The sequence below is a fragment of the Ctenopharyngodon idella genome, chromosome 23 (assembly GCF_019924925.1).
Source record: "Ctenopharyngodon idella isolate HZGC_01 chromosome 23, HZGC01, whole genome shotgun sequence".
Lineage (NCBI taxonomy): Eukaryota > Metazoa > Chordata > Actinopteri > Cypriniformes > Xenocyprididae > Ctenopharyngodon > Ctenopharyngodon idella.
Genome location: NC_067242.1, coordinates 9,439,201 through 9,462,394, shown reverse-complemented (window position 1 = coordinate 9,462,394; position 23,194 = coordinate 9,439,201). Strand labels below are relative to the sequence as shown.

Below are 23,194 nucleotides of genomic sequence, written 5' to 3'. Positions count from 1 at the left end.
AATAGAATAGAATAGAATAGAATAGAAAACCAAATAGAACAGAATAAAATAAAATAAAATAAAATTTGCAGTTGCCACACTACTGACTACCACATAATAATTGAACTGGTTCTTCAGTTTGTACAAGCTAGAATAGAATAGAATAGAATAGAAAAATAAAATAGGAAAAAATTTGCAGCTGTCACACTACTGACTACCACATAATTGAACTGGTTCTTCAGTTTGTACAAGCTAGAATAGAATAGAATAGAATAGAATAGAATAGAACAGAAAACCAAATAGAACAGAATAAAATAAAATAAAATTTGCATCTGTCATGCTGCTGATTACCACATAATAATTGAACTGGTTCTTCAGTTTGTACAAGATAGAATAGAATAGACTATAGACTATAATTAATGAAGAGGAATTAAATTACAATAAAAATGTGAAAAATCTGCAGCTTGTATTTTTGTTTTTATAATAAATTTGATTATAAATAAAATTATTATACATTTTCTAAATTATATAAAAAAATGAAAGTGCCCATTTTCTATATTTTTAAGGTAGCAATTGCAGCTGTCATTTTGCTGATTACCACATAATGATTGAACTCGTTCTTCAGTTTGTACAAGAAAACATAAATAATGAAAAGGAATAAAACTTCAATAAAATGAACAATGTGCAGTTTGTGTATACAATGTGTATACAGATGTGCTTTATTTGAGCTGTAAATTCATTTGATTTGTAAATGTAATGTCTATCCAGGTGTCTCACTCCACAGACTTTCACTGTCAGTGCATCACTGTACATGAACTGATGGATGAATTGACATCATCTGTGGTAATCAATAGCATGTCACTGATGATAACAATAGAGCTTCACCTGTACTGAACCTGCAAATGTTTTTTTTTTTTTTTTTTTTTTTTTTAAAAAGACTACATTTAGATGTCAAAAAAAAAAAAAAAAAAAAGACAAATACAGCAGTTTCACAAAAAAACACAGCAGTACTAATTCCCCTGGCAAGTAGGCTTATTTTTCATATTTCATAAGCCCAAGCCTGTAGACAGACTTGAAAGGTGTCGTTGGGTAAAAATAATTGCTCTGTCTGAAATAAACCAATAAAGCTGCAGCTCTGCAGCTCTTGTCTCGTCTTTTCTTAGCATTTCCTATATCATCTTAACATTTCTTTGCTTTGTTTATGACTATAATATTCAAATTAGTTCTTGGATCACAATCTAATACATTGTGACTACACACAAATTTATTTCACACGGCTATGTTAAAAATTCATGCGATGAGCCGTATTCAAAGCAAGAGTTATATAAATGGGAACTTTCTCTATTAAGACGTCCTTTTCCATCATATTTCCACCTTGTTTCATCATTCCTTGGTTTTATCATAAAGTCCTCCAAAACATCACCAAATACACATTATCTAAATCTTGACCTTTCACTTAGACAAACCTTTCAGTAAAGCATAATGTTGTTGATGTTACTGATATAATAATGATGCCCTATATATAAAATAGAGAATCAGAAGTGTCCAATTTTTTGTCAACAGGAAACATTTCATCATTTACCAAGAAAAAAACTTACTAAATATAGTTCTTATCAGTGTATAACCAAACGTACAAGCACTTCCCGTCTCCAGAACATCTCTTTACTAGGCTGGAAACATTCATACAGTTTCAAATGATATAAGGGGCTTTCGCACCGGGTTCTTATAGGAGCTCAGTTATAGGAACTAGCCACCAGGGCGGTCCCCCGAGAACTAAATATTCCCCCAGGGACATTTTTCCGGTTTCATTCACAAGTTTAGTCCCTCCAAAAGGCTTTCCTATAAGTAAAATTGTTTCTAGTACCTGTGGTGCCAACATGCCAAAAAGCGGGTACTTCCGTCAATAGTTATAGGATTTATGAAAATGTTCCTCTGGTGCAAAAGCCCCCATATAAAGCCTCGTATACACCGGGACGATTATCGCGCACTCTTATCGACAGCATTTTTCAAGACGTTTTTCGTGTTTATACGACTTTCACTGGCGATGCGCAGAGTAAACGTGCAAATTCACTCCCTGACAGTATATGGCGCTTGTGCTGAACGGTAGTGCAAATAAACATATTTATGATGTTAATAAAATTAAAGAAGATAAAAATACAGATATAAAATGGCATATAAATGACATGAGGAGATGGTAGTCAGAAACGGTAGTGCAAATAAGTCACAAAGACAGTAGTGCAAATAAACATATTTATGAAATAGACATTCTCAACTATATTTCTTGAATGTAAAAGAAAAAAAAATCAGTAAAAATACAGAAATAAAATGGCAAATAATACACATCTATTGGTGTGGCCAATAACTGGCAGAGCACCCATAGTTTGTAGATGTCTTCCTCGTCTACTTACTTCCTCTTCGTTGTCCTGGTATCAGTGTGTGCTCGGCAAGATCGTTTTGTGCTTGAGCGCCACCAAGTCATGTTTTACTGTAACTTCAGCAGCTCCAGGCACGTGAACAAAAGCACCAATCTCATTGGTCGGCCAGTTTTTAACGCGACGCATCAAACCAAAAAAACGAACCCGAGGCGTTTTTTTAAAAAAAAATTATGCTTTTACGCCTGCTGTTTTTCGCGTCGGTGTGCACACTCACATTGGCGCCCTTTGTTTAGTCACGAAGCGTTAAACGTCTGCGATAATCGTGCGCAATATTCGTGCGCAATATTCGTCCCGGTGTGTACAGGCCTTAACCCTGAGAAATTCACAATTAATACGCAAACGTTTCCACTGAGGAATCTTAACTTGAAGTGTTCTTAAGTCATATGAAAGCATTGTGAAAATCACTTGCTGTTTTGACAATGCAACTGCAAAAATTTTGAATTTGGACATGAATATTGGCTAGATGTAAAACTCAGATTCTTCAAAAAATTTCTCCTTATTGTTCCACAGAAGAAAAAAATAAAATAAGAGGAACGACATGAGGATGAGTAAATAATGACAAAATTGTCATTATTGAATGAACTAAAAAATAATTAATGTGTGTAGAAAAAGCCTGTCACTTTTTTTTTCTCCTTTCCTTAAAGATTTGATGATCTGCAACATGATGATGTGGATGTTTTCCACGTTTCAACCATTTTTGTTAATCATTTTTGCAGACCATATTTACACACCCCCATTCAAAAGTTTAAGGTCAGTAAAATTTCTTTATGTTTTTGACAGAAGTCTCTTTTGCTCACCAAGGCTGCATTTATTTGATCAAAAATACAGTAAAAACAGTAATATTGTGAAATATTATTACAATTTAAAATAACTGTTTTCTATATGAATATATTTTAAAATATAATTTATTTCTGTGATGCAAAGCTGAATTTTCAGCATCCAGCTCCTGTCTTCAGTGTCACATGATCCTTAATAATCATTCTATTATGCTGCTCAAGAAATTTGTTTTATTATTGTTGAAAACAGCTGTGCTGCTCAATGTTTAATACTTTTTTCCAGTATTGATGAATAAAAAGTTCAAAAGAACAGCATTTATTTGAGATAGAAATCTTTTGTAACATTATAAATGTCTTTACCGTCACCTTTGATTAATTTAATTGATATTAATTATTAAATTAATTTAAAAGTATTAAATCTTACTGACCCCAAACCTTTGAATAGTACTGTAACTAAGACACATAAATATATATTTGATGTAAAATGGCATCATTTTGGTGAAAGAGAACAAAACATGAATTGTTGGGAGGAAAACAGAAAGAAAAAAAACTAAAATAAAAGTAAGTGAAAGCTACAGGTGTTGTTTTACCTTAACTTCTGCAAAACATCATCTCCATCTTGAAAGCTACAGGGTTTTGAAAAAGGGATCTTAGAATGCGAAACAATGACATTTGTTCATGTCTAGAACTACTGACATTAAATGTCACGAAGGGAAAAGACTCTAAATGGCGTGAATAATGCAAGGATTTTAAAGAAGGACACAATGAAATGCTTCTGCAATATTATTAATGGCGGCGCTACCTGGGGACATGGTTAGGCGTGACACCAGGGCTGGTGGAATTCTCTGGGAAATCCTGGAATAAACATGATGGAAAGAGATGAAGATGACCAAACCCAGGCTGAGGCCAATTCAGCTCCAACTGTACAGTAGTATGCAAGACTGAAATTCAATATTTCCCATTAATTATTTTCATATATTTAAATATATTTACTAATTAAATATATTTAATTATATTTATATAAAATAATTAGATATATTTGAAATATTTCACATTTATTTGATTTGAAACTGAATTGACCTCCACCAGATTTATGACAAAATAATACAGTGCTGAAAAAGCAATGGTTCAGCTGTTTCAAAACATGTTGTTTCTCTAAAATATACATTATATATTGGATTGTTTAATCTATTTTAATGGATTCTAATAACATCAAAACAATGTAAAACAAAACAGCACTAGGCATGAACTATGACTTTAAAATCATGTGCATAATTTACTGTGGTAAAAGTGTTGAATACCAAAACTAAACAAAATTTCACTACATTAATTCTGAAGTCTCAAATGTTTGCTAATCATCTAGTGTGGTGTGAGCTTGTTAGTGTATCTTAAAGGTACACTATGTAACTTTTTTTGTTCAAAATTAACAAAATTTAAGTCAATACATCGTTATTCTAAAAATGTGTTTTTGTCTTACCGCGATTCGCTACGTTAAGCCTGTTATAAGTGTTTATGTTTTAAACCTGTCGGGATAGTTTTTCGCTGGAAATTGCATGCGTACATACGTCACTCACTCGTGTGTGTCTCGTCATATCCGTAAATAGAGAAAAGTTACTTTGACGCATGTCTGGTGTGGGAGTGGCAGAGGTTAGTTGTCACAACGAGCGAGAAAGGTTGACATGGAGCTGCTAAATCCTCCAAAAAAATAAAACATTGAACAGAGGAGAGTCTGCTGGCAAAAAGAGAAGAGACAGAGCTCGTAATAAAACAAGAATCAACATGGGCTTGGTTTTCGGAGATGGTGAGAATTGAGGGATTTGAAATGTTGTAAAAGCGACGCGGAGATGGTGTTTTTATTACTCAACAGGTGAGTAAGGTATTTTACTGAACAGATAAATTGCCATATGTAGCTCTCTAACAGAGTTCATCGTAAAGCATTATCTATTGTGAAGAGTCATATTCATCCGCAGTCACGCAGAGCCGAAGCACAACCAAAACAATGTTCTTCCGCAAAATGCATGCAGGTTTATTAAGCAGGTTTTATAACTGCTAAAGGGCTATAAGTTACATAGTGTACCTTTAATGTTTGATCAGTGATGTCCTGGTGCATGCTGGGAAGGACTCATAGAAGAAAATGATGGATTGTGTTGTCTGCTATGATATGATATGGTACAATAATGGTGAATGGCGCTGATGTTTGTGGTATTTAATTGTCCTGTCATACTGCAGTTTGCTCATATAAAAATTAACAATTCGGTCATCATTTACTCAACTTCTTCAACAGATCTTTTTATGCAATGTCAAAACAGCTGTCATGTTTCAGACATGACAAAAACACCATCATTAAAGCACCGTAAAAAGAATCCATACAACTGTACAGTAGTGATGTCCGGAGGGGATTTTTGTTTTTAATGACCCGAGAAGTTCGATTAAACCATCGAAGTACGAGGAAAATATTTTATATTTTTTAAATATGAGGGAAGAACAAAACACTAAAACTATCTGACAAAAAACACCTACAGGTTTTATTTTACTATTATTTTACTCACAGGAAAAAGCACTAACTAGAACATAATCAGTTATTAATATTTCACTGGTTCTCTCCTTTTTGCACGTGTTCATAATTTCTTTGTATGACAGCCTGGCCAAAAATTATGTCGGCACAATTTGGCATATGTCATTGCGTTTTCAGAAATAAAACACTGACTTCAAGCACAACTGTGCAATATGCTTAGAAATTTTTTAATAATATTTGAATAAAGGGTGAATAAAGGGCCACTACTGTAGAAGTATGAAGCACTTTTAGGTGCATTTTTGTCCTTATTAACAGCTTGACAGTGATAGATGATTATATTCTTCCGTTTTATGGAAAAGAACATGAAAATCCTGCAGAACATCATCTTTAGTGTTCTATGGAAGGAAAAAAGACATACAGGTTTGGAAAGACATGAGGGTGAGTAAATGATGACATTTTTAGGTGAACCTTTTTTTTTCTTTTCCTTTTTTTTTGTAAGTTGATCTGAACGTGGAAAAAAGAAACCGACTTCTTGGATGAAATATTATCCTGTCATGGAAAGAAACTTGATTTTATCAGTGTTATAATCCAGGACAGTGTGGAAACTGTCCCAGAAGAAACTCTGAAACCAGAATGCAACTTCCTTAACTTAAAAAAATGTTTTTAAGTAAAAATAAGTCAATAAATACAATGGACACAACTAACAGATCGTAAAAATGAGTCTCATCTTTACTTTTCTGTCTACACTGCACTTTTTATACACTGTAAAATAAAGGCAATAATAAAATACTGTAGGTGACATAACTCTCACTCAGATGTCCTAATTGGTTTAATGAAAAGCATAGATTTGCTAATTGGTCATTGTCAGATCTAAATCTGATACAAGGTTTGTCACAAGCGAAGGGTGATAGACATTTCTAAAACTTGCCCATTTCTGGTCTGATATTTGTCCATATTCAAACAAGATTATGTCTTTTGCGGAAAGGCCATCTTCATCAATAATTTCCCAGAATTTGAGCCAAAGACAAAAGGCAACTAGATGCATGCAGCATTCAAGAGTAAAATCCAAACAAAAAATAAAAACACTGAAAATATGAACAAAACCAACATGCTCACATTCAGAGTAACACAGGAAGCACAATTACCAGATTGTCACTAGCGCTCCGATGTGGCCGTCTCTTGCGTAGAAAATATCCCAGCACTTTGTCCTTAAAAACCTGCAAAATGAAAAATGGTGGCACATTCTTTTAATATATTGTTTATTATATACTGTCCGAAAATGATTAGTAATCTTGAGCACATTACGGGAAAAGAACAAATTAGATGAGCAAGAACCCAACGGACCTCATACAAATAATCAAATATCTCCAATATTGTCAAGACACTGGCTCCTATAAACAGACCCATCTGACCACCAATATCACCTGCAAGAATATAAAAATATAATGAAATATTGAAGCAGAAAAGCTGTTATTTTTCATATCGGAGTAGCATTTGCTCCTTTTTGCGCACTTACCAAGTAATCCAGCAACTTCATAGGCCTTCTTTTGTTCAATTTTCTCGTAGTTCAGAGCCTCAAAAAAGATATCCAGCACCAATATGTTGTCCCTGTAAAATGACACACATTAAATGGCTAAACCTTCCAGATGTAAATAAAAAACAATACAGAAATTAAATCAAACTCAGTGTGTAACTAACTTAAATTTAAATGTAAACTCACGCAATGTACTGTTCTGTTTTGTTGAACTTCTTGGCAAGATATTTCGCAGAAGCCTTGCTGGGTATTTTCACCATGGACAGCTCTTTACCGTATCGAGTCATGTTGCATGGCGTATCGCAAACGCAGTAATCGTTGTCCTTCTCCACAAGAAAATCTGTCAATTATTTTTTTTTTGTTGTTATTAAAAGGAAAATTAGCATAAGAAATCATGAAGCATAATTTAATTACACCATGATATAGATGCTGCAAAGGTCTGACATGGTCTTAAACATTATTAAGCAGTGATAGAAATACATGGTCACACTTCACGCCATACGGCCTCTTACCTAAAGCTGGATCAGCACAGTCTTTGTACTGCTCGGGTGTGCAGACGGTAGAGGTGCCTGTGACAGATATTATAAGAGAGACTAAACTTTATAAAATAGTTTCTCACTTCTCACTGTTCCAACTGCTAATAAAATAAAATAAAATAATAGAGAATAAAATTCTGTGAGTGTGAATAAGCAAGCTTAAGGAAAGATTTTATAAAAGCATGAGGAGTGATTTGTTTAAAAAAAAATAAAACTAGGTATAATTGAGAAAATAAATAAATAAAAATTCAATTAAAATTCTGTAGGTGTGAATAGGAAAGCATGAGGAAAGATTTTACATTTATAAAATAATAAATAAATAAAATAGTTTTTAAAAACTCTGTAGGTGTGAATAAGCAAGCATGAGGAGTGGTTTTATAAAAGCATAAGAATTGAAATTTTTATAAATTAAAAGAAAATAAATAATGAATAAATCTAGGTACAATTGAGAATAATATTCTGTGGGTATGAATAAGCAAGCATGAGGAAAGATTTTACATCTATAAATAAATAAAATAAAATAAAAATCTGTAGGTGTGAATAAGCAAGCTTGAGGGGTGATTTTATAAAAGCATAAGGAATGATTTATAATAAAATGATATAAAATAAATCAAATAAATGAATAAAATTAGGTACAATTAAGAAAAAAAATCTATAGGTGTGAATAAGCAAGCATAAGGAGAGTTTTTTTATTATAAATAAAATAATAAAATAACGTAAAATATTACAATAAAATAAAAGTAGTGCTGTCAAACGATTAATCGCGATTAATCACATCCAAAATAAGTTTGTTTACAAAATATGTGTGTGTACTGTGTATATTTATACGCACACGTATGTATATATTTAACAAAAATATATTACATTTATATATAAAATATTTATATTTATATATAATATAAGTTATACGTATAGAAATATATATATACAGTCAAACAAAAAAATATTCAGACATTTTTTATATATTTTTACTAGTGGGTACAGGACACTATAGTTCATTTATGTAAGTGAGGATAGCAAAATAAAGTAAACTGTGACATATTATACCCAAAAATTCTTCATACAGCTCAAGTGTTATCTGACATAATTAAGATTATTTTTTTCTGACACAGTTTAACTCTGAGATCTTGTCATATTTTATTACCATTTTTTTAAACTATAATGAATAAACTGTATTAATGAATGAAATGTTCAAGGTGTCTGAATACATTTTGGTTTGACTGTATGTACATGTATACATGTAAACACAAACTTTTATTTTAGTTTGACAGCACTAAAAAAAAAAAGTTTAAGAAAACTCAGCATTTGAAAATCCATCAAACAAAAAATGTTAAACCTGTTAATATGTTTTTTTGTTGTTGTTGTTTAATACATTCAAAATATGAACATGATATGGTGAATGTTCTTGCTTCAATCTACTGTGGATTTCAGTTTAAATGCTAACGCAGTAAAGTTCCTGTTTTTTAAATATTAAAGCCATGATGAAATAAAGGCTTTTTATATTTTTTCAATAATATTCGAGTGCCTTGGATTTATCAATTTTTATGTGCAGTAAAGTTCTGGTCTGTTGTCTCCTCACCTGGCATGTGCACCATTCTGCAGTTGCAGTTTTCTAGCAGGTAGCGGGTCTCGCAGTCGATGCGACAGGCTGTGATGCTGTAGGTGGAGAAGTATTCAGAGTCCATAGGGGTGGATCTGCAGTCGCCCCATGGCGGAGGAAGATACTGGAGCTGGAACATAAAGTTTCATTCATTACTGACAGGATAAAGCTGCTCAATAACAAATCAAAACACACTAAGCCGAGCCAAAGAGCGCAGCAATCAAAGGACTAACAGCAGAGGACATCAGCTGAATATAATAAAACCCACAGTGCAATCAGACACTTTTCACACTGTAGAAAAGCATGTGGGAGTTGAATGTAATATTCTACAGAAATACATGTGGGAAATCAGTGTTAGTTGAAACCTGAAGAAAACCAGAGATACGAACCGACTAACTCAAACAAGCTTTATGTGAATCTTGTAATATATTTTAATATATTTATATATTTTTTAAAATGTGTTTTTGTGGGCTGGAATGAAGTGCAACATTTATATCTACCTTTTATTTTTTTAAAAATCGTTAAATTGACTAATAACATGATCAAAACTTGCAGCGACTGTGGTGGATTGGTCAGTAACATTTTTAAGGCGGGGCTTAGTGAAGGCTCACATACTGGAAGCAACATTACTGCTCATTTCTCAAGTCTTTAAAATTATATTATGCACTTCTGATTAAATTTAAGAGCCTTTTAATAAGAATCGTATAAAAATATAATTGGATTTTATATCATTTTGCATATCTAATGGCACCAGTAGAAAAGATAATCCTCCCATTAAACTAAGTCACTTTTTGAAGTCGACTGCAAAAAGCACCACATAATACATGCGTTTATGATGGATTCGGAGTGCTTTGATGTTCAAAAGGAAGAGGAAGTAGAAAATGTAGGTCAGTAAATTGAAAGCAAGATTAGGAGCGTACAGTTGCCTTTAGCACTTGATTATTTCAGCTAATTGATCTATTGCTAAGGGTCGATGAATGAAGACATATTGATCTTGGCCGTGAGAGCTGCTTTTGCCTTTGATCCACTGAAGGCTGTAAACGAGCGCTTTTCTTGACCTCCTGCCAATTAGTTCTCCCTAGGAACTGAATTAGATACTCATGAGGAGTCACAAATAAACACTGCTTGCCTGGCTAGGAGGAGTAACATTTAAAAATGAAATATAAATGAATCAATTATCAACTTAATTCAAAACTGAAAATGGAAATAAATCACTTTTTAAATGCACAAATTAACAGATATATGTGATCCGTGCTGGCAAAATGAGTCCTGCGCACGGGCTATTAACTAGCTAGAGGCAAAACAAGTCAAAAATGTAGAATTTGAGGTTTTCGCAAAAATAAGTTCATTAAGCCCTCTTCTAGCGACCCAAATGCTTCAAATAGCAATTAAACATCTAGAAGTATCTTTATTTGTACGTTTTCTGAGAGGATTATCTTTCTTTTGTCCATGAAAAATGCATTTTTTCTCTGCTTGCTTCAGCAAATTCCTCATTAGTCCAAAAGTTTGGTGTCATTTTAAAGCACAGCATTCCAACTTTGTGAATATTCATAGCGAATTTTTGATGGCATGAGTCTGAAACAATGAAATGTCATTTTCAAACTCATGTTAATGTAAACAAATCGATCTTACTCGCGCTGACTGACAGATCCAAAGCGGGTGCACAAAGACGTCTCGCGAAGACCCGCCCCTTTTAGTTACGGTTGCTATGTCCGACAAGCCATGGCGCTCTCACGCCACACATGTTCTCACGCAGTGAAAAAAAACAACGCGGGGCAAAGAGAAAGCTGACAACGCATCGACAGACAAGGCAGAGCAGGTTACTTTTGATATGAAACAAAGTCTCAAATTTCAAGTTTTGTAATTTTTAAAGAAATTTAAACAATAAATACAGTTTTGTGGTTCTTTAACGTGTCGTGACAGATTGCTGTAGCGCCTCAGATCAAGCAGCTCATGAGCCGATCATCTCTTAATTTATATCATCAAATAAACATGAATGAACCACATTTCAACCACAGAAAGATGTCAGTACACATTATTTTTCAAGTTCAAGTCCACCAACGTTAATCTACTAACTCCTGTTTTGTCAGACAAAATGGCGGATTCGGCGTTATATTTGGTTAGATCGCCTGTCAATCAAACTCCCGGCAAAGAGAAGTCAAATTTTGAAAAATAAAAAAAAAGGTTCAATATTCGAATATATATATATTATATATATATATATATATATATATATGTGTTCTCTATCGACTATAGCAATAATAGCAATAATTTAACTCATTTTTCCAGCACGGGTCTCACATTTAAAGTGGTAAACATCTATATAAATATAATTTCTTAATTAAAAAATATTTTAAAATATTAAAAAAAAAAACATTTAAAATTGTGTTCAAATAAAATGCAACAATAAATTATTCACATTTAAAACTACTTAAGTCATGTTTTAAAATGTAGCTAAATAAAAATGATAAAATAATAAATAAAAAAAAAATTTAAATGCACCTTTTAAATTGCATTAAAAAAATTGCTAGTTGCTTTTCTTTATACATTTGCCAGTCAATTTAAAATATGCCCTTATCTCTACTGTCACTTTACTTTTAGTATACATAGTTTTCCAGATAAATTTCAACGAATAGTGAGATCATCATGTCCAGTAAAACTTAAAAATGTCCTTAAAAACCCTTAAAATCATTTAGGTACTCTACCGTTCCAAGGTTTAGGGTCGGCAAGTCTCTTATGTTCACCAAGGCTGCATTTATTTTATTAAAAATACAGTAAAAAATGTAATATTGAGAAATATTATTAGTACAATTTAAAATAACTATTTTTTATTCTAATATATTTTAAAATGCAATTTATTCCTGTGATGCAAAGCTGAATTTTCAGCATCATTACTCCAGTCTTCAGTGTTACATGATCCTTCAGAAATCATTCTAATATGCTGATTTGCTGCTCAAGAAACATTTCTGATTATTATCAATGTTGAAAACAGTTGTGCTGCTTAATATTTCTTTGGAAACCATGATCCATTTTTTCAGGATTCTTTGATAGAAATTTCAAAAGAATGGCAATTAATGTATTAATTTCTTTCTTTCAAAAAACAAAAAAACATAAATCTCACTGTAAAACCTGACTTAGTTCTGCGCCAAAAAAAAGTCTGGTTTTCTCCAGGTTTAAAGAGATGATGGTGTGAATGGAGATCTTAATAAGCAGGTCAGCTGATATAAGGACATGTGATAAATGCAATATGTTTAGCATTAGGTACCAGTTGCTGCTGACAAGACACAAAAGTTTGAAAACCAGGGGCCACACCAAATCCCAGCTGATCTATGAAGGGCGGCTCATCCTGACTGTGGATCTGAACTTTGATGCCTGCTTCATACGAGGTTTCGTCTGTGGGGGGACATTAAAGAAGATTATTTACAGAGCGCGAGATTTGATGTCTACCGCCTCGAGGCATAAATATAATGACTTTATAATGAACTTCATAATTACTATATCCAGAATGCCAATACATGTTTCTTTACTGCTTGCATATGGCCTCTGGATATGAAGTCTCCTCCAGAGCCATTAAAATGACCAAGATTAATAGATTATAAATACATAATCTTCACTAGCATGCAAGTACATCAATTCTGAACACTGACCGCATGTCATCTACAGCTGATTAAATCGCACTTTGATATTTGTAATTCTTTCGGTTTCTTATTTACTTTCTGCGCATGATTATGTTGAAAAATTGCAGCATGCCACAGAAAATGAATGAGGCGACTGACACAGCAGAAACGGAGCAGGTGTATTCAGTAAAAAATGACCAAGAAAGAGTCCTAACCTTGTTATCTCAGCATCTAAATGTTCTACCACAAGCTAAATCATTTTGGTGCAACCACTTATGGGTAAATTATGCTAATGTGCAATTCCTTCAGATATGATGTAGAACCCATTTCTTGTCTTTCTGAAATATCATTTTTGGACATAGTTGGAACATAATTCAACCAGGGAACCAGTACTGTAAGTATATTATTTAAATTGTGGCAGCGATTCAACACCAGAGTGATGCATATTGTCATAAGGTTTCATTTAAAGTGCCCCTATTATGCTTTTTCAAATATTGCCTTTCATGCAGTGTGTAATATAGTTGTTTGTGAATGTAAAAGGTTTTAAGTTTTAAAAATCAAAGTGCATGACAAATAAAGTTATCGTCTGCCAAAATAATGAACTGATTCTGAACTACCAAAATGAGTCGTCAGCAATTCCAGTCTCACTTCCTGTTACATACCTATGTAGGTTTGTAACAAATTTGCATAATGCTAGCCTAGGGTCTTCATTGGCTGCCCGCGAACGATGTCTACTTTGACCCTCAAACACTGTAGTTGTAGCTGAGACTGGAAGAGTTTGGTTCGTGTTGACGACATGTCGATAAGACACTGTTTTCTGCGCTGCGAAAGCAAATCCACTTTGCATGCACTTCTAAAGGACTCGGACTCGGGCTTGAATTGATACGGTAAAACTGACGTCATCTTTACTGTTCGTATCACTGTGTATCAAGCGCTGAGGAAGATCCAGAGCTGAAAATCAGATATGGTAATGGGCGTTTCGTTTCTGACACGCACTGTAAGCAGTCGATCATTCACAACAGACTGGGCCATCTGACCAATCAGAGCAGAGTAGGCTCTCGGAAAGGAGGGGTTTAGAGAGACCGAATCTTTTACTGTACTGCTTTAGACACTGTGAGAAAAAGAGGTGATGCTGCAATGTATACATTAAAACAAAACCATTAAAACTAAATTAGGAACCTTTAATAAGGGCACTTTAAAGCGTCATATTTGCATATTAGGTAAATTCTGTTTGAAACTTTTGAATCAATAAAATTACTGAAGAAACACTGTGATTTACATAAGCATAAATTGTGCAAAACACATCACTGATGTCTTTTATGTCTGATATATTGCTTACCTGTGTCACCCCAAACTGGCAGGTACTCATCCTGTTGAATATCCAGCATGATTTCCAGCCCATTTCCTGTTCCGCCTTTTAAAGTCGTCAGCAAGGGGTTTCCATCTAGACCAGAGTTAAATGTGTAACATTTCCCGTATCTGGTGTAAATCTGTGGGAGGACAACAACAACAAAATAAATATATATATAATTTAACATAAATACGCAAAACAATAATAACATAATATAAGGAGTATACTTTTAATTATACATATACACACACATTACTGTTCAAAAGTTTTGGGCCAGTAAGTTTTTTCCTTTTTTAAAGATGTTAATACTTTGATTTAGAAAAAATGCATTAAAGATGCAACAAATAAATGTTGTTCTTTTAAACTTTCTATTCAAACAAAAATGTGTCATGATTTCCACAAAAAGAATGATTTCTGAAGGATCATGTGACACTGAAGACTGGAGTAATGATGCTGAAAATTCAGCTTTGATCACAGGAATAAATTACATTTTAAAATATAGCCTATTAAAATAGAAAACAGTAATAATTACTGTTTTTACTGTATTTTTGATTAAATAAATGCAATATTGGTGAGCATAATTGGCTTCTTTCAAAAACATTTAAAAAAATCTTATTGACCCCAAACTCGGTAGTAACGGTTGTATATATAATGTAATCAAATTAATTATATGATATACTGATTGCAATTCCTCACATATTCAAAGCAAAAAATAAATAAATAAATAAAAAACCGGTTAATGTCGACACTTTCACTGAAGGGAAATCCAATTAACTGACAGCAATTTAAAGAACAGGCTTCATCCCTTTTGCAGATAATAGCAGCTTGAAATATGATGGTCTTGGCAGTGTTTTGACAGTGATGAAGCGAGAGACACTGGCCACACAGATGAGTTCAGTCATGGTTTCCTGACCCCGCTGTGACACTAATGAGCGGTAGATCTTTCAGCTCTAGGGCTTCAACAAGGACTGTCTCACGCTCACGCTCTCTGCTCAGCTTTGAGACCGCGGGAAACAAGCTAGACCTTGACAGCACACAAAATACTGAAACAAAAAGGTAAAGCTAGTTTCATCCCTGTGGGTTCTGAGGCGTTTCAACATGAGAATGATATATAAAAACAGGATAATTAAGGGCCAAACAGTGCAGCTGAATATGAACATGTGATGTACTAAAAGATGGTGTGTTTCATTTGTTTGGTGTTAAAACAACACACCTTAGCAACTGCATAGCAACACCTCGACAACCTCCCAGAACTCCCAAGCAACTGCATATGAACATTCTAAAAATCACTCAGAACACCTTAACAACTGCAGAGCAACACTCGACAAATTCCCAGAACCCCCTGGCAAGTGCATACAAACACTAAACTATTCAGAATACCTTTGCAACTGCATAGCAACACCCTAACAACAAACAAAGGGGGAACTTCACATTCTCAAAAAGACTCAGAATACTTTAGCAACTGCATAGCAACACCCTGACAACCTCCCAGAACACCAGAGCAACTGCACATAAACAAACATTCAAAAATGACTCAGAATACCTTAGCAACTGCATAAAAACACCCTGACAACCCCCAGAACACCGGCGCAACTGCACACAAACATTCAAAATTGACTCAGAATACCTTAGCAACTGCATAGCAACACCCTGACAACCTCCCAGGACACCAGAGCAACTGCACATAAACAAACATTCAAAAATGACTCAGAATACCTTAGCAACTGCATAAAAACACCCTGACAACCCCCAGAACACCGGCGCAACTGCACACAAACATTCAAAATTGACTCAGAATACCTTAGCAACTGCATAGCAACACCCTGACAACCTCCCAGAACACCAGAGCAACTGCACATAAACAAACATTCAAAAATGACTCAGAATACCTTAGCAACTGCATAAAAACAACCTGACAACCCCCAGAACACCGGCGCAACTGCACACAAACACTCAAAAATGACTCAGAATACCTTAGCAACTGCATAACAACACCCTAACAACCTCCCAGAACACAAACATTAAAAATTGACTCAGAATACTTTAGCAACTGCATAACAACACCCTGACAACCCCCAGAACACCGGAGCAACTGCACACAAACAAACATTCAAAAATGACTCAGAATACCTTAGCAACTGCATAACAACACCCTGACAACCCCCAGAACACCGGAGCACCTGCACACAAACATTCTACAATTACTCAGAATACCTTAACAACTGCATAGCAACACCCTGACAACCTCCCAGAACACCGGAGCAACTGCACACAAACATTCAAAAATGACTCAGAATACCTTAGCAACTGCATAGCAACACCCTGACAACCTCCCAAAAAGCATTCTGGCAGTGTTTTGCATGGGCAAGATGATGTTAAAATCTATTAATTTTTGCAATTTTGTTCAGTGCCACAAGATTGTTCACTTGACCTTTAAAAAAGGACACATACAATCAAACGAATCATTCTGACACTATCACGGCTACAATCGCTATGTTCCCACATTCTTATCAAGCATCTGAAGAGTGAGATGTGAGGTTATGATTGATTATCTCAAAATCTCAATTAACACGAAAGCGCCTCGAGCTAAAATGAAACGTTGTTCTCAGCATGTCGATGCATCACAGAGGATTTGTGTTTGCCATGCCGAGTTCACGGTTTACCAAAACACACCGAATGAGCACATTGTTTTCCAACAATAGTTGAAGCCTCTCTCTCCTCCCTGTTTCCCAAGTAATTAACTTCATTCATTCTGAAGGGAAGCGCGCCGCACCAGGCGAGAACTCATTTAGACTGATGATTCAGAGCTTTGTGCATATGTAATCTGCAAGTGAGCGCAGATTCATGGAAAGCAGTCATGTTGATTTCACATCAGATTCTAGCATACAATTTCATATGCTTAAACACTGGAAGGGATTTTAGGATTATAAGAGGTAGATTGGTTTTCTATCTGATAATAGAGAAAAAGAGGATCAAGATACTGAGCAATGGAGTTTAGCTGGAGGCAGGTTTTAAGCACATCTGTGCAAAGCACCCAGAGCTTTTTAATAATTCATGCGTCTTCTACCCAAAAATTTGTCAGAGAGCAGTTTCTGTGCCAGTAGATGTTACTGAGATTTTTCGCCTCAGGGTTTTTGTTAACAGTCCTCTAAACCTGCCACACGTTTCTACAAAAGAAAAGAGTGGACGCTGATGACAAATGCAGCCGGCAATTTTGTAAATAAATGATTGGAAGTGAACATTTTACTTATGAAAATATACACGGGAAAACAAAACCTGTCATGAGCATGTGCGGCTCATATTTTACCCCAAAATCAAAACTAATTTTCATTTCTGTAATGCAAAAAAAAGCTCATTCTTGTTACTTGTTAATGCATAAATTATACTATAAAATAATAATAATAATAATATAATAAATTAAATGATTAAAATAGAAAAAACACATTATATGAAATTTATTTTACATTTATGCTATTTAATTTTTAATTTTCATACTGTATTTTTCCTACCACTTTCATGTAAGAAACATTTACCGATATTATTTATACAAAATGGCAGTGTTTATTATGTTAATTCATGCTTATTTTTAAATATTTTACAGCATTTACAGTAGAATAAGTAAATAAAATAGTTAAAAAATAACCGTACAGTAATGGGAATCTGCTGAAAACTGCCATTGAGAATAACAGAAATTACATATAACAAAAAAATTTCACTTCATTTATATATATGTGTGTGTATATATATATATAAAAGCTAGGGCTGTCAAATCGATTATTCACGGTTAATCGCAACTAACATAAAAGTCTGTGTTTATATAATATGTGTGTGTACATTATATATATATATATACACATACACACACACACACATACATACACATATGTATATATAATGTATATATAAATACATATGTATATATTTAAGAAATATTTACATGTATATATAGGTGTATAAATATTTTATATATTTTGTTAAATGTATACATGCGTGTATATTTATATATACATAATAAATATACACAGTAAACACACATTATGTAAACACAAACTTATTTTGGACACGATTAATCGCGATTAATCGTTTGACAGTAGTAATATATATGTGTGTGTGTATGTTGTGTATGTATATATATATATATATATATATATATATATATATATACACACACATATACACACACACATATTATATAAACAAACTTTTGTTAGATGCGATTAATCGATTTGACAACAGTAAAAAAAGCACATTATGTTTATTATGCTAATGCAAAATATAAATATAATTATATAAAATAATATAAAAACAGTTTTTACTCCTTTTTCATGTGACCTAGACATGTTTTTCGTGTGATTTAGCCATTTGCACACACACACAAAACACATTAATGCAGTGGAAATGGTTTTGCGATCTCTTCTGATAGACTCTAAGCTGTTAAAATGAGAATCACTCTTATTTCTAATCCATTAAAACACCTTTCCTGCACTTTTCCCAGAAGACGCAACTAGGCATTCTTAGAAACCCAACAAAACCCCTCAGCTAGATTTATTCAGGTAGTCTAATTAATTGCTTTAAGAGCTGTGCTTAATTACAACTGTGACTTGCTTCACTGCCTTACCCTGAGCAACGGATGTTAAATACAAATGTGGCATCTCAAGTGTGGACAACTAGTAAACTAATTGCAAAGCATGACCGTGATGTTTACATACAGGGCTGAAGTTCTTGTAAGTGCAGTTTTCACCCCGGAACCTGCATTCCAGCAGCATGTCTTCTAACTGGTGGCCCAGCCTGTCAATCATCTCCGTGGTGTTGAGCTGGTAGTCAGGAGGCGGGCTGTAGTTGGAGAAGTCGAGAAGATGCAGCAACCTCTCACCGTGTCGACTGTGTTTGAGCATAGAAACGCTCTGTCGGTTGACCGTGTGGTTCAGGTGCATGATGTCCATCCAGTAGCCGCTGTGGTAGACGTCTGCTTTGGTGAGGCTGGACACGCGGAAGAGGTTCTGGTTGCAGAACGTAACAGCCGGAAATGTCATGTTGCGAGTCCAAACCATGTAGATCTTGGTCACGGCTGGGTAGGAAAGAAGATACAGGATTCGATTCCACGACCACGTGAAGAGGAGCCCCAGGCAAACAAAGAGGGCCAGGAGCCAAAACAAGCGATGGATTTTAGATTTGTGTGGGGAGAATGCGTGTTTCAGCCCATGGACTTTTGTTCTAAGAACAAACGAGGTTGTAACATCCTTAGCGCTGTGGGTTAAAGTCATTTTGAGTCTCCTCCGGCTGCTGCGTCTCTTGGCATCATCCATCAGAGAGTCTTTGTTTATTGCCTCCTGATTGGATGCGGACGTCTCCTCCATAGTGCTGTTAAACTCTTTCAAATTCAGTCTCAATGTGGAAACATGATCCTGTGATTGATGATGATCACATGAATCAAACCAGCAATAAAAGAAATCCCGGTAACAATTTACAATAAGGTCCCATTAGATAATGCATTAACTAACGTTAACTAAAGATCACTTCATCTGGAAAGCATCTGCTCTTTACAAACATCTGATAGACATCTTTAAGATTTACATAGAGCAGTTTTACATATATTCTAAATCATAAACATCTTAAAGACATTTTCTAAATGTCTATTTGACGTCTGACAGGAAATATAGATGTATTGTAGACGAGCAAACACTCTAAAAAATACGTCTTCCAGATGTAAACATGCACATCAAATAGACGTCTCGAGATGTACGTGTGCTATCAGAGTATTTATTAATCTTTTTTAATGTGAGTTAATAAAAATAAGTTGTTAGTTCATGTTAACTCGGATTCCTTAAATAATACTAACAGACACAACTTTTAATATTAATAATGTATTAGTAAATGTTGACTTTAATATATTAACTAAGATTAATAAATGATTTCGAAGTATGTTTCATTGTTAGTTCATGTTCACTAATGTTAACAAATTGAGCCTTATTGTACAGCATTACCAAAATCCCAATGAATTCATTGAGCTTTAATAGTCTATATCATTGCTAGTCCGTGCAAAGGAAAACTATAATAAATAAATAAAAGGAAAAAAGAAAAGATTTGTACATTACCAAGTTGTGATCCAACAAAGCTCATTAAGATAAATACACCCTATGTCAATCTCATTCACGGCGTAGTTTCAACAGGATCCTCAGGTTGATCTGTCTTTCAGTGAAGCCGTTTGAACAGATCAGATTGAGTTTTTTCTCTCATCTTTCACCTCTTCTCTCTTCTTCGGCTTCATTTTTTTTTGTAGAGAACAACTATGTGAGGCTGTCTGCAGATTCTTGTTGCTTTCCCCTTTGTGTGAGAGCGCTGAGCCCCTCCCGCTCCGCTCAAATTATTCTGTCGATGGATTTGCAGCAGGCATATAGATCCATTTGTCCCTGCTTCTTGCATTCCTGAATCCGGAAACCCAGAAGCTTGAATATTTCTTGTATTAAAGTAGAAAAATGACCAACTAAGAGAGAGATTGCTGGAGGTCATGTTATTTATCAGACCTGTTTTTTCTGTCTTCATTGATGCTTTTGGGGGTCTTTCACAGTTGTTTATTTTACATTAACATTAATAGTATTCTCATGGGACATATATCAGTTATATCATAGTATAAACGTACATGTGCATTATTGGGTCAGGTAAACTGTTGGTTATGTTGTGTATGATGAAAAAAAGTGGATATAGAGCTGATCTTTCCTTTACAAAACCCTGTGCTGACACCTGTAGGACATCATAAACTGCTATTTTATTGATGTATGATATATATTAATGTCTATATGTACAGTAGGGTCCATAAAGTCTGAGATCACATTGAAAATATGAGTTTTTCCTTTTTCATTTGAACTTTTGAAGGCAAAAATTCAATCTGATCTTTTTCCTGAAATCTTGAAGTTATCTCAGAGGTTATCATGTACAATCTACCATGTTTTCAGGCTGTTAACGCACTGAAATAACAACTCCAGGCAAGTATTTTCATACATTCTCATCTGCAAAAGCCCGGTTATATTTCTATTTATGCTTGTGCTTTATTATTTTGTTGCTCAATCCACTTCCTTGCCTTCCTGAGAGGAAATGCCCATAAATATGACCCATATAACAAAGTTAATTTCAGGCATCAGTGATATTATCACTGAACTGAACGCTATCAAAATAATATTCATCTGATCAAGAACTGCATCAGGTAAACAGCTGAATGCCTAAAAAAGGGGGCATTCAAAGGACATTTTGGAGCATAAAAATCCCCTCTCTTTAACTATTCATCACTGCAAATAAAAAAAGTTTTTGAAGATTGCATTCTGCCCTCATTCGCCTGTCATTGCTTCTGATCAGCCCCAGAATAACCAACCCAGTTTATCATGCTCCTTTTATCAGCCACCGGACTTTCTGACTATCTGCATAAAGAACCGCCCACTTGGACAGAAAGAGACAGATCATCTGACCTAAATGTAATGTGACCAACCACAGTTTGTTTTGAGTTTATGTGCCATTTAGAGGATGCCACAATAATAAACTGCGGTGGAAAACTCAAAAACACCTGCAGTCATTGTGATCAGAATTTCTGTACATCATCCAAAAGTAATAAATACAGACTATTTCATAGGCATAACTTTGAAACAATGTGGCAAACATAAAGTTATACCCATGGATATCTAGTTTGCTTACCACTACATGCCCCAAACCATAGGCAGAAGGGTATGGAGATGCACTTCCTCTTTACAAACACATTTAAATACAAAGTCATGAGATGTGCTGCATCCCAATTCACATACTATCCATCCTAAATAGTATTCAAAATTAGAATTAGTGTGTCCCAAATCGTAGTATGTTGAAATGATTATTCCAAAGATACCCAGATTGTCTACTTTTTCTGGTTAGAATCCGAAGTGCAGATCTCTAACGGCTAATATTGCCCATAACACATTGCGCTGTGAACGAGGATTCGATTAGAACTACAAATACGAATAAAAAACTACAAATATGACAGATGTGTGAGTCCGACGGTTTAGCAGAGCGGTTAAGATAAAGTGATTAATAATCAGTATCTAATCTGACGAAAATATATTTATTAAATGTTATCCACATTATATTTCATCTGCAAAAGCACTGTGAACTTTTATAACGATGCGTTTGGTCATCAGCTTTTAAATGCATCATTACGCAAAGATGAGGAGAGTTCTCCACACGAAAGACCCATGACTGGCAGATCAACGTGCGATTACATTTCTCTCCGAACGAGGATTTTAACTGTGACAAGATGACTGACAGTTCATTTTAAATGGTGACAGGTTGCGTAACTAAGCGACTGAACGTCCGTTAAAGACGCAATTATGACGAAGTAGTATGTCCCAAAGCTTGCAAATTCTCTTCTGCTACACACTCAAAAGTATGTACTTTTTCTTCATGAAAACAGTATAAGTTTTCGTAGTATAAGTAGGCGAATTGGGACACAGCAATGGTTTCAAGCAACAACATACACACCCCAGGATAAACGCTCCTGATAAATTATTTGTTATTAAAGCGGCTACCTTCACATTTGGCATGGCAGCCAAGGCAAATAATAAATAACCATTACCTAATGCAGCAAAACAAGTTTTATTCAAATTCTGTATCGTCTAGAAAGCGCACAAACAGTGCTCCCTTTATGATCACTAAAAATCTCATCTCAGCTCATCACAATCTCACAAAGTTACGCTATAATTAACAAAGCTGACTGCACAATGAATGTCTTGTTTAGCCTACATAATGTCTACACTTTGTTATAAGTTAACGAGAGGATTTGTGAGCATGGAAAACTCAGCACTGGACAAAAACTCTGGCATTTTTAGCGGTG

At 34.5% G+C, this 23,194-nt stretch overlaps 1 protein-coding gene across 8 annotated transcripts in view; it reads right to left on the bottom strand.

Annotated features, from left to right (window-relative positions):
* The window catches only part of LOC127506258 (acid-sensing ion channel 1C), a 225,187-nt gene that overhangs the window by 127,391 nt on the left and 74,602 nt on the right, over nucleotides 1-23,194 (bottom strand). For 2 of the 8 annotated variants that reach the window (XR_007927939.1, XM_051882549.1), the window contains exons 1-12: nucleotides 20,439-20,865; nucleotides 19,053-19,748; nucleotides 14,332-14,482; nucleotides 12,641-12,768; nucleotides 9,355-9,505; nucleotides 7,752-7,808; nucleotides 7,426-7,579; nucleotides 7,222-7,313; nucleotides 7,050-7,129; nucleotides 6,851-6,922; nucleotides 3,993-4,045; nucleotides 3,781-3,816 (exon numbers count right to left, since the gene is read on the bottom strand). Coding sequence is in view for 7 of the 8 variants with exons in the window: in XM_051882549.1 (XP_051738509.1) it covers nucleotides 3,781-3,816; nucleotides 3,993-4,045; nucleotides 6,851-6,922; nucleotides 7,050-7,129; nucleotides 7,222-7,313; nucleotides 7,426-7,579; nucleotides 7,752-7,808; nucleotides 9,355-9,505; nucleotides 12,641-12,768; nucleotides 14,332-14,482; nucleotides 19,053-19,700 (1,622 nt within the window). In the remaining variant the exon portion in view is untranslated. Of the gene's footprint in view, nucleotides 1-3,780; nucleotides 3,817-3,992; nucleotides 4,046-4,084; nucleotides 6,101-6,850; nucleotides 6,923-7,049; nucleotides 7,130-7,221; nucleotides 7,314-7,425; nucleotides 7,580-7,751; nucleotides 7,809-9,354; nucleotides 9,506-12,640; nucleotides 12,769-14,331; nucleotides 14,483-19,052; nucleotides 20,867-23,194 lie in introns of those variants that run through there. The other 6 variants (XM_051882557.1, XM_051882553.1, XM_051882550.1 and 3 more) reach the window with 5 other exon arrangements.